We start from the raw sequence: 12,859 nt of genomic DNA on the forward strand, positions 1-12,859 counted from the left end.
TACTGGGCTTCCAAATCCATCTGACACTCTTAACTACTGTACTTCACTGACTCTCAACTGGAGGTTTTTATGCAGAAGTTGGAGGACCATCTGTCATGGATGCTTTAGTTGAGATTCCTGCATTGCAGGTGGTTGGACTAGATGTCTCTCAAAGTCTCTTCCAACTCTGCAATTCTGTGAAATCTAAAAGCAGCTTCTCTTGATCAGTTTAGATTTGTAACATTGGCCAAATAGGTTTATGCTGTGCATATTCTGGTTCAGGATTTCAATCCAAAACATACATTGTGATTTAAACATTTCAGAGTATTATATGAAAGGAAATAGTGGAATGATATCTAACGAATGTGTCCCATCTGCTTGTGAATGGAGCTCTCCCCACCACCTTACACCCCCTAAATCTGTTCTGGGGTTCCCTCAACACTCTGGAGCAGATTTGGGAAGGGTGCAGGGTACACACAGGGAGAGGGGAAGTTAGAATGAACAAGTTCAAATTCTTGTGCTGATGGAATGTGCGAGTTGAATACCACCTACTATTTCTAAAAGGAGGAGAGAAAATACTATACCTTTTTCTGATGTGAAATATTAAACTTTTACTTTCAGTATATGGTATATGAAAAGTTGGTAAGAAAAGTTTCTTACCACTATTAAGTACTTCATCTCTTACCTTATTCATCTCTTATTCTTATTCTTTTGAGTCAGACTGAGTAACTTTTCTCCATTAGTCTCCTGAGGCAGGTTCCAATCGTCCATTCTCACTTTGCTCATTTCTTTAGATGTTCAAATTAACTATCGCACTGTGCCTTGAATGCTTTCAACACCCACTGGTTTAAGTGGGATATGAGTCGTCACGTCAGCTAAGTGACTTTAATGCAAAATTGTTCAGCATCTGAAATTGGATTACAGGAAGAAGGAACCAGTTAAGAGGAGAACCACAGGGAGAGGAAAGCCTTTTGATGGAAAACCAATCACCACCAAATGCAATCTGAAAATGCAGCCACAAGTAATGTTAATATGGGGAGTAGAATCCTGAACCCAAAGTGAAATGGCACGACTTGATGGATGCCACAAGTTTAACTTCATGTGCACTTCTCATTTATCTGCCACAGTTGTTAAATTACTCACTTGAACAAATTGGAAAATTGCTTTCCCAAGGCCTATCAATCATAAATTATTGCTGGATGGTTTGTCATAGTTTAGAAAAAAACAAAACAGGTTTTGTGTGTATGTTACAATACTTCAGGAATGTAAGAGTTGTGCAGAAATGAATACTTACAGGTTAGAATTTGAAGGGGAAATGTAAGGATGGAGCAAGGGAGAAACACCCCTCCCTGGTCCCTACTTATTAATAAAAATTGCCCATGTATAGTGGTGCTTTTATCAATATCCACTGTCAGTATTCCAGTGACCGAGATGGGACAAAAAAAACTTGCTTTCATCAGCTTGCACAGAATTCTATGGGTTTCTGTTCTGGCCTTGCATAGCAGTTGTGTAAACTGTGCATACCTTCCTCGTTGATCAACACTTGGCAGGAAAGTGTCGTGAATTCTACTCGTATTGATCCAGAACAGATTTCAACGTATAGTTAGCAGGAAAAAAATTAAACACGTTGCAGGATTCCACCCCCCCCCAAAAAAAAACCCAGAACAGAGGCAATTAATATTTCATCCAGCAGAGCTTTACTGCTACTGAAGGCAATGAGCATAATGGTCACAAATCAAATACATTCAGGATTGGCACTGTCCATAAGAAATCCAGTTGCAGCAGACTTAACTTTAACTTACAATAACTTATAATAAGACTACAACCTTAACACTAAGCATACTTTATACAGAACACCACACCAGAATGAAAAAGAGATAGAAAGTGAAGCCCAGGCTCCTTCTGGCCTTATTATTATAGTCAGCTTGACCTTGACAGAAAGAGATAACAGAACCAGTTTAAGCCAGCTGTACTCAAGTTCTCTGAAGGAATAACCCAAACACCAGGAAACTTCTGCTTGTTTCTAGAATAGAAACGTATGTGTCAGATAGAAATTTCCAGCTTGCACCAGTTTCTTTCACAGAGAAAAGCTTCCAGAACCCTCTTGAATTAATTAGAATAGGAAAGATCTCTACACATCAGATCAATACTTTCTGTACCAAGAAATGCAAACTGACAGAAAGGTCTCTTCATCTGTCCCATCCACATCTACCCCAAAACCACTGTTTGTTGGTAGTAGCCAAGAATAGCAGTGCATGGGCTCCACAACAGAGCGCTCCTTTTTGCTTGTTGATTCTTCTACAAAAAATCTCTTTAAAGGCAAAGTTCACAGAAAAACAAAGGAACAAATTAGAAACATGGAAGTGTAAATACTTAATAGTTGCCTTAAGAAGAACATAGGGTAGATTCAAGCTTAGGCTGAATGCAGAAGAACGAATGGTGATCCCAGGATCTAGGAAAATAGAAGCAAGCACCTCATGAATTTAGAGAAGGGAGTGGGAGAGCTCAAAGGAGGCGGAGAGGTGTGCAGTTCTGAAGTATTGAGAAGCAGGATGGGGTTTCTTGTGTCCAGGCAGTCACAGACTTGGGTGCTGGAGATATAACAAATGAAAAGGGGTGTGCTTTCTAGGCTCAAATAAAAAAGAGAATAAAGACAGAATGTGAGTATTGTGTCCATGTCTGTCCACTTGTGTTTATGTCTATGAACAAAGTGGTTTACTACCAGTATTTTTACTTCTACTTATGGATATAATGCTAGACTTAATAGAGCAGCTAGCTGGCCAAAAAAAACTGATATCATGTTATCCCATCAGTGGAACAGAAGCAAAATTGTTTCATTTGAGCTTCAAAGACTCCTACGTTTTGCTTTTGGAAAGTCAAACCAGTGTAGGAACAGATCACGTCCTGAACCCTGTTGTTAATCAGTTTGCTTTCAGAGCTGAATTACTAAGACTAATGTTTCTCTGAGCAGAATAGCTAGAATATGTTCCTTTGTCATAGCCTTGAAATGCAATTATCAGTGGGCTTGTATAGTTTTCACTTGCAAATTTCTGTTAATGACATTATCATTGGTTGATGATCTAGTTGAATATGGGACATCAGCTATTCATGTATTTATCACTTGTTATTTAATCAGGAATTTTTATTTAAACAACCAGGCAATTTTTAAAATGTGCAGGTTTTTTAATAGTCTGTTTTTCAGAGCCATTGTTAAACATGCACACTGGTAAATCACCAGGGACCCTCATCACCAGATTTGAACCTCAGCAATTAAAATAATTTACTAAAATAAATGAGTGGGCTGGTTATGCACTCTGTTCCTGTTTCGCCAACCAGACCCACTTCCATACTGGCTGAAGTAGCATCTTCAGTTCCTCCTATGGAAAGAGGTTGGACTGCAAAAGAAAACTACCTGACAAAGGTGAGATGGCAAGAGGGAAGGGGAATTAGCCTACTATGATAACAGGGACTAAATTCAGAGGCATGATGGGCTGGAGATTCCTGCTTTAAGTGGCCTGATTTTCAGAGTATCTGAATTTAGCCATCCTAGTGATAGTCCATCTTTCTTCAGAAGCCCAAATCTGGTTTTTGAGGTTTAGCTTTAACATGATAGACTTCTCATGTAAAAAAAGCACAGAAACAAAATAATTCCCTTGCTATAACTAACCAGTGGCCATCTACAACTGTGGCCAGAGCCTGGGTTGATGTTGGGGCCCTCACTGTTGCATAGAGATGTCCAGTCTCAAAGAGGGAATGTCTGGTTTCTCCCTCTTTCCATTTATCTATTTATGTTTCCCCATCCACGTATGTAACATGAGCATTAGTTGCAGGTGCACTGTATTCAAATCTGCCACCTCTCCTAATCACAATTAAAGGCATCAATCATTTCAAGCTGGGTATGAAAGTTGACTCCTCCAACCCAGAAAGAAATCATTGGTATACCCTGAAAGCAGTAAGCTGACCCAGCTTTTCCACACGTGCCTGAACCATTCTATCATCCCTACTTGGTTCCATTCTATGAAAGTGTCAAGAAGTCAAAATAAGTTCATAATCACCAAAATAAGGAGCTTGAAACTTGCAAAACTCTCCCGCTACATCTGTTTATAGGGTGTTATAACCTGTGCACTACTGTACCCTGTCATGCTATTCCAAGCCCACAAAGCTGCCTCCATCTTCTACTAACAATTATCTTTAGCTGGGTTCTTTCATTTAGGACTTTGGTTTTATTTTGTGGATGGGGAGAACACTTGGTTTGCATCTCAGCTGGTGTGGTCATAGAAATGAGACTACCCACATTCAGAAAGGTTCCTTTCCCCATATTTCTCCACTTTTCAACTTTCCTTCAAAGCAGAGTGAGCACAGAGTAGCCTAAGGAGAACAGTTAAAAGTGCTTGACAATATTATTTTCTCTCTCTCTCTTGCTTTGTGTGTGGATATTTTATAGCTATTGCTTAAATGATCAGTAGATCAAACTGCTTTAATAATTGATTCAAAAGCATATTAAAGTACATTAGTAGCAAATTACTTTCAGAATGGTTAGTAAGAACCCTATTAAAATAAAACAGATCTTGTTGAAGCAAATGACTATGCTAATGGGTTTAAGGTACCGTGGACAAGTTATAAATCGCCGTGTAACTATGAAGCCAATACAAGGCTTTAAACGGCATTGTGGAAAATGAAATGTTCACTGTTTCAGGGAAGGATATCAAAATCTATGCAGAAAGGCTTTGAGCCTTGTGGTTCTTTAAATATTGGTGCTGCTGATGAGTGAATATTGCATTTAGAGTTCGGTCACGCAGGGTTCTTTTTTTTCCTTTTTCTTTTTGACAAAGCAAAACTCCTACACAAACCACTGGGAACGTTGCCTCAGTGTGGACTATTGAATCAAGCTCCTTTCTGTTTCCAGTATTAAGTAATGTGTGAGTGAATATCAAGGTGGTGAATCAAGCCTACCCGAGGAAAGCCTGGGGGCATGATGACTTAAGATAATAATGGGTTGTCTTTGGACACTCATTGTATAATAGAACTATGTGCTCAAATTTGAGAAACCTCCAAGGGGTTCTTTTTATGAATCCCGCTGGAGCAATTTCACATTACCAAGAAGGTTGAGACAGCAACAGTTCTATAAAGTTGTAGCAGTGAGAGGCTCTCTCCGGCATTCTGAAATCTTTGGCTTTATGAAGGCTACAGAGAAGCAGCTCCATGGAAAAGGCTACCTTGACGAAGACCTTCTACCTTCAAATGCTGCTCTCTCACTTTCAAGCATGGACAAAAAGGTAACATACATAATTTAGTGTTTCTGTTTTAGGGCAAGATAATTCCTAGTTAAAGGGAAATGTAGTATCTGAGCTGCTGCTTGTTCGGCAGCTGAGTAACTTCTCTGTAGAATATGATTTGCATCTCTGTTTAAACGTCTGATCAAAAACAACCCTAAAATATTGTCTAAGTAACTGTATTAACATAGGCAATTTAAGGGTCAATGTAACTATAATCTCACTCCTTTAAAGTCCTGTGGGTGTCCTCATTGACTTCAAAGAAACTGAAGGACTGCACCCTGTATAATTTGAGAAATGACTTACTGGTTTGCTAGCACTGAGTTGTGTTGAATGGTTTGCCGGCTTTTTGTTTTTCTCATTGCCTACCCAAGATTATGCAAAGTTTGTTCATCATGCAGTGAGTCATAATTTTTTGTTTGCAATTCATTTTTAGGCATCCTCAGGGTCAAATAGTTTTCTAGTACAAGAAAAGCGGTTAACATTACAAAGGACCAGGCAAAGCTCAACTGTATTACGGAGAGGGTAGTGTCTGAAACAAGGAGTAATGTGGTAACTGAAGTCAAGATGGTGAAGTTTTTACATATGGTGGAAGGCACTCAGAGTGGCTGGGGCAACCCAAATGGGAGGGGTACAAATAATAGAATTGTTGTTTGTTCATTTGATCAAATGAGTCAGGTTTTCAATCATGTTTCCTGCTCTGCATTTTATGAAGCTGTCTGGATATTTATTATAAAAGAAATGTTTCTCTGTAGGAGATTACAATCTTACACTCAGTTCCAGTGAACTTGGTAACAGGGCTAGGGGAAAAAACAACAACCCTGTATTCAAACCACAGTTCAAGCATACTTTGGACTTCATCTACAGTTTATCATATGCTGAAAATCTAGCCCGGAAAATGTGCATTGATTTATATATAATGGTGAGTCTTAACAAGCAGACAGATGGTTCCATCTTGTCGCTTCTAGTTGTTTTGTCAGTGTCATATGCTAAAACAGCACCCAGCACTTGACAAAGTATAGTACCACCATATAGCTAGGCTCTGCTTGCTACGTGTGGTGCACAAGACCTCTGTGCTTTTTGCTTATTGTCAGAATTTTCTAGCATAGCTTCACATTAATACTACTAGCATGAGGCATTATCCTATTTCCAAGGTAACAAGCCTTACTGAAGCAAAGTCAATTGTGAATTAACTGGGAATTTGAGATTTACAGCTGAAAATGCCTGTTCTTCTGAAAGCAATTTAAGATAACAGCAGAGAGCGTTGTGATTTGGTGCCACAAAAGAGGTGAAAGGGAAAGAAAGGCAGAGATGAAGTTATCATCAGCTGGCTAGCTGCATGGCATTTTATTATAGGACTTCAAGTGAAACATATATCACCCCCTTGAATCCAGTGCTTATAAATGTTCTGCAGAAGATGAGCTTTACAATTACTTGATGAACTTTAAAGTTACTGATACAGCCACTGTGGTGTTGTGCAGATGATGACAGGCTAAAACCCCCATTCAATACCAGCCAGCATGGCCAATGATCAGGGATGATGGGAGTTGTAGTCCATCAACATATGTCAGGCACCATAGTCTGGATATTAGAATTTAAAATACTAGCCTGGAGTTGGCTCCAGTACCCTCAATAGTTGTGCAGCAGCTGTGACAATTGCAGCAGGAGGCTTGATCTCTTTTCTCTCTTTCTCAAAAGGATAAATTCGCAACATTTGGTAGACCCATGTCTTTGTCAATTATCAGGCAAGTGGGCCAGCCCCAAGTGCTGACTTGTACCTGCAGCTTTTGGAAGCAGCCCAATCTGTTTCAGAGCCAGTCTAGTTATTCATGACCGAATTAGATTCTGGGGGAAAGAGCATGGTTTCCCCAGAAACACTTGGGTGCAGGACATGTCACTTTCCACCAAGGACCTCTTTAGGATTCTTGGTCAGTAGTGGGCTTCCATAACCTCCCACAGATTTTGGAGATTCAGTGTCTTCTGTCTGGGAGAGAAAGCACTCTCCATTGACATGCATGGGGAAAGAGAGGTGAAAATGTCACACGTAAATTGTTACCCAAAGGATCATTGACAGGGGGTGGGCTTCTGCTCTCTCAGTGGATTTGGAGGGATACAATAGAGAAAATAGGAGAAGGCATAGATTAAATGAAAAACAGTTTTTAGTCTCTCACCACACTGTGTCTGGGGAATGTTTGCCCTGGGAAAATAATTCACTGTGGATAAAAGCTAGACCTGTCCATCAAGACAAAAAAACTCCCCAGTCAGCTTCATTTTGTTTCTGGGGGAGGGGGGATACAATTTTTGTGTATTTTTTGTGCACTTTTTGAACACGGAAGACCACTGAGCTTTTCAGAAGGTTAAAAAGCACCTGATCTGACTCAATACACCTTATTAATGGTGCAATCTGATTTTGGAATATGAGGACCTTTCCCAAATCACTCCAGCTTACCCAGAGCTGATGCATACCCTTACCAATTACATAGCACCACTTTTAGATTTGCAGTATGTTAGGTATTTGCCTTGTAAGTATACCAAATATTGAGATAAATGTGTGGAATATTGTCTCATGGTCTTGTCATAATCAGAATATGGACCATTTTCCGAGACCAAGTTCAAAGATAAATAGTACATGGTTTTGAGGCTGATCTTTGTTCAGCCCGTGCTCATGTGTTTCCAAGATTCACATTCCATTTTATTATTAGTAAAATGGCATAGTTTACTATCATTAGGACAGTGTGCAAAGAATAGATTAGAAAATTCACTACTTGCCAGTCTCCTAGTTCTAAATGACCCGTGGACTGAATAAAAAACTGCAATCAGCATCATAAAGCAGAAATGCTCAGCCCCTGAAACAAGTAAAGTAATGAGAATGAAGAGAATATGGGCAGAATGTATCTATATCTATCTGTCTCTTTCTCTGGCGTGGCAGGAGAAAATAGCAAGTTTGGTGGGAAGATTCAAGAAACATTTAAACGTTATAGTATGGTATAAACATATTTATTTGCAGAATATGGATAGATATCTTTTCAAAATGAAAGCAGGAATATAAAGTGATACTGAGGACTATCCTAGTTGTTTTTCAATGTATTTATAAATAATAAATTTGATGCAGCACAAGCAATTTTTTATTTTGAAAGTGTGGCCCAGATAAAAGTTTGAAAACCACTGAGCTAGAGGCTGCAGAGGTTTCCTTAGTACCAAATCAATTCACCAATCATCCATTGTTCTGCAGAAAACACTCACAAAACACGGGATCAGATCCTGAAGCATGACAGGCAAACATATTCCTAAACAACTCTTTTGACACCATGCTCTCTATGATTTTCCTCCCAAATTGATAGTCTACCAAAGATTAACATATTTATTCATCTCATTGCTGAGCCATGGCAAAGCAGTATGCCACACATCTGTTTTCAGCAACTCAGGATTAGTTAGGTCAGAAGGTCCTGTACCTAGGGATTTAGAAATTAAGCATGATTTAGAATATCGCCTTCAGTCTGGGACACTGCAAACAGCAGTACAAAGTCTGAAGTCAGTTTGTAGAGACTTTGATTAATCGTCCAGGTGGCAATATCTGTCCGTCCTTTGTTTCAAATTAGTGCCTTGCATGAAACTTACAAATTACTCACCTGGCTGCTGTCCAACCAGTGATGTCTTAGCATAGCTAAAATATAGCAGGAAAATGGATTTAATGTTGCATTTGATTACATGGTAGTACAGGCTAAAAGGCTATCTGAGAACACCAGTTGCAGATTCTGTTATTGAGTTCATTATCACATATAACAGGAATGCTGGTATTTTGATCAATACGTTATAATAAAGAGAACCTCAGCAACATATCGGTAGGTCTTCTAATGCTACAACCACCCTGCCACTTGCTATTTTTCCCTCCTATCTGACATGAAGCATATCCAAGAAAGTCCACTTGATCAATAAAGAGCCAAAGGCATATCAAAGCTGTAGGAATCTTATCTACAAAGTGGACCTTTGATATATGGGTCATTCTTTCTTTCATTCTTTTACTATGCAATGGATGTAACTTTTCTATTAGGATTAATGTTCAATCAGGAGTGTGGAACAAAAAAGGATTGATTTTTATAACAGCAATGATATTTCTCTTACCTCTTACAAAAAGAATAGGAATTCTGCAAATCTCATGCTAGTTCAGGTAGTGTGTACATTTTACTATATTCAATTCCTTTTGTTAGCAAGTGTTCTGCAGTGTTAACATTTTGGAAGCCAAATAAAGGCCATTCCCAATGACTAAATACATTGCTTTCCCCTTAATGTAACACTTGTGCTACCTTGATGCAGCATCAGCCATACAATATCTCACCCTCAACTAACAGCCAGGAATAACTGGGCTGCAGGAATAGTGTATATTGTGATACACTTAAAAGGGTGGGAGAGAGATGTGTGGTACAGTGCTGGAGAAGGGCATCTTTAAGAAGGAAAAGAAGGAAATTTACAAAAAGAAAGAGATAGAAGAAGAAAAGGTTCACATAACAGAGGTGGTTCGCTGTGAGAAAGAGTTGACAGCTGTGCTATTTGAGGCTGCCATGGCCGTCTGTTCCAAATAACCTCTAACCCAATCAAATTAAAATTTACTGTACTGCAGAGAAACGCCTTACAATGCATCGGAGGGACTAAAGAGATCTACAAAGATACTATGCAGGTTCTTAACCTGAAACTGTTCTTAACCTGAAGCACCACTTTAGCTAATGGGGCCTCCTGCTGCTGCTGTGCCACCGGAGCACGATTTCTGTTCTCATCCTGAAGCAAAGTGCTTAACCCGAGGTACTATTTCTGGGTTAGTGGAGTCTGTAACCTGAAGCGTCTGTAACCCGAGGTACCACTTTACATAAATGTGACTTACAAAACCATCGCATGACTTAATTTAGTATACCTCTACCGCCCAACAATTCAATGGTCAGCGTTTGAGAATGATACCACTGAAAAAGAGGCTACTTTAAGAATCACATACTGTTTCGTATCTCTGGGCAAATAAATGAAGCTTAAACTTTACAGGCCAATCTGCCACACTCACTGGTGTGGCCACACTTTGCCAACCTCTGCATTGCCTTGCTCCTCTGCTTCCCAGTAAGTGGGACCAACCTTGCTGCTGGGATGCTAACACAGTGGGTCTGCCCCACTGGATGTGATGCTTCTGGTTCACATCCTAATTAGTGTGTTTAAAATGGCAGTCATAGAGTTAGGCTTGTTTTTAAATCCCTCTCACTGAACTCATTTGAATACTTTTCCATTTAGATTACGACTATTTTTATTGCTAGCTATTAATGGGAGCCTTGGGGGGACTGATGCACCACATTGCTCAATAAATTTTATTGTTCCATATGATATAGTTCAGTTGGAGTACAACTGAAAAGTGGAACCCTAAGATGGAGATGAGGAAAAGCAGGGGACAAGAACCACTGACTAGCCTTAGAGTTACAACTGATGCATATTTAAGGATGCATCCTATATGCTAACAGCAAACTCATTCCCTGAGTGTGGATCTTGATACAGGTGATATAGTACCATTCCCAATTACATCACCTTTCTATAATGAACTATAATGAATGAAGTATCATACAAGATGTCACAACTGCCTGTCACCATAAGCAGTAAACATTTTAGTGGCAGTCCTACTTGTTTGCTTAGTTTTGGCCTTGCTCTAATCCAAAACATAGCTCTGAGTACACCACTTGTGAAACAATTTTACCATATTTCATCCACACTCACTGTTACAGTCCCTTAAAGTGTCCTAATTTTCCAGGGACAGTCCCAGTTTCTGATTTGATCCTGGAATGTCCCGTCTTTCCTTAGGATGTCCCTATTTTCAACAGAGAAATGTTGGAAGGTATGGTAAGACCTCCTTGTTTTCATTGGAGAAATGTTGGAGGGTGTGGAGTTATCCAACCCTCAAGCCATCTGAAGGCAGCCCTATATAGGGAGGTTTTTCAATGTTTAATGTTTTATTATGTTTTTATATATATTGGAAGCCGCTCAGAGGAACAGGAAAATTGTTGTTGTTGAATAGGATTTCCTATTTTCATCGGAGAAACAGTGGAGGGTATGCTGTTAAACAGCTCTACTGCACTCTTTGTTTATGGAGGACGGATACAATCCTTAGCTACTGATGCATGTTATACTGATAGGTATATATTTAAAAAGCTTACTGGTATCAAGAAACAAGATAGCAATCTGTTTTAAAAGTGCAATGAATTCCTAATCTGCTGTTCACTTCAGACTGCTAAAGTGGAATATACCTCAGTATCATCAACATTGCAGCAGTTAATATGAAATATATAAATTTGAAGCAAAAGAGAGAGAGCCACTAACCCCCTTCTCCTTTATTCATAGGCCAGACACTGTTTTAAGAAAGAGGATTTATTTATTAGTGGTGCTTATAGTGCCTGATGTTCCCTGGTGTTTTACTGTGCAAAGGCCAACTGAATTTGCAGTAAAGCTTTATAGGAGTTATATCAGCAGCAGCTGTATACAATGGGTGCTGAATCAGTGTCCTTGCCCGTCCTTGATATATTCCAAACTGATTTTCCCTACAGAGTTACAGTGACTTGCTGTTGTTAATACCTCATACAAAGGGCAGTGAATATTTCTGAAGAGCTTAGAAACATGTGAACATTATTGTTATTAGTAGTAGCAGCAGAAGCATGAGTGACCCAAAGTGACGTACCAAAATAGTATAACTATAAACACTAAAACTGAGCATGACAAACACAACTAAATCTGTATGGGCGTATTTTCACATTAATCTGCAAGGGAAAAAAGTATGCATGAAATTGAAAGACATTATTTCTGGATGTAGTTTTTCTATAAAATGTGCATATGTAAACTTATTCCCGCTCAATATGCATGTTTCTTGATTTTTTAATCTGAATAATAACTATGTTTTCATTTGCAACATTCATCTGGAAGGTGTGGATCAAGTCAAGTTTGTACAGAAATTCACAGAGACCTTAAGAACATAAGAATAGCCTGCTAGGTCAGGCCTATCTAGTCCAGCATTCTGTTCTCACAGTGGCCAACCAGATGCCTGTGGGAAACCAGGGAGCAGAACATCAGCACAAGAGCCCTCTTCTCTCTCATGGTTTCCAGCAGCTGGTATTCAGAAACATTGCTGTCTCCAACTGCGGAGGTAGAACTCAGCCATCATGTCTGGTAGCAATTGCTAGTCCTCTCCTCCATGAATTTGTCCAATCCACCAACCATCCAAGTTGGTGGCCATCACTGCCTCCATGGGGAACAAGCTCCAATATTTGGCTCTGCACTGCATAAAGTACTTTCTTTCATCTGTCCTAAATCTTCTAACATTCAGCTTCTTCAAACTGTGTTCTTCAAGCACCTCTAGATGCATGGTTTTTAGAAACCAAAGAGTTGTTTCAGTGTTTAGGCCAAGAGATGTAATGTACAGTCATACCTCTTACAGATAGGTAGCCGTGTTGGTCTGCCATAGTCAAAACAAAATAAAAAAATTCCTTCCAGTAGCACCTTAAAGACCAACTAAGTTAGTTCTTGGTATGAGCTTTCGTGTGCATGCACACTTCTTCAGATACACTGAAACAGAAGTCACCAGACCCTTCTAT

General features: G+C 39.4%; 1 protein-coding gene across 4 annotated transcripts in view; it reads left to right on the forward strand.

The window, feature by feature from the left end:
• Nucleotides 1-12,859, forward strand: part of ANO3 (anoctamin 3) — a 232,421-nt gene that overhangs the window by 145,003 nt on the left and 74,559 nt on the right. Inside the window, exon 1 of one of the 4 annotated variants that reach the window (XM_081882798.1) lies at nucleotides 4,932-5,255. The exons of the other annotated variants lie outside the window; for them this stretch is intronic. Within the exon in view, the coding sequence (XP_081738924.1) occupies nucleotides 5,157-5,255 (99 nt within the window). The 5' untranslated portion in view covers nucleotides 4,932-5,156. Of the gene's footprint in view, nucleotides 1-4,931; nucleotides 5,256-12,859 lie in introns of those variants that run through there. 4 annotated transcript variants of the gene reach the window in all.

This window comes from Podarcis melisellensis (genome assembly GCF_964234715.1).
Source record: "Podarcis melisellensis genome assembly, chromosome: 1".
Classification (NCBI taxonomy): domain Eukaryota; kingdom Metazoa; phylum Chordata; class Lepidosauria; order Squamata; family Lacertidae; genus Podarcis; species Podarcis melisellensis.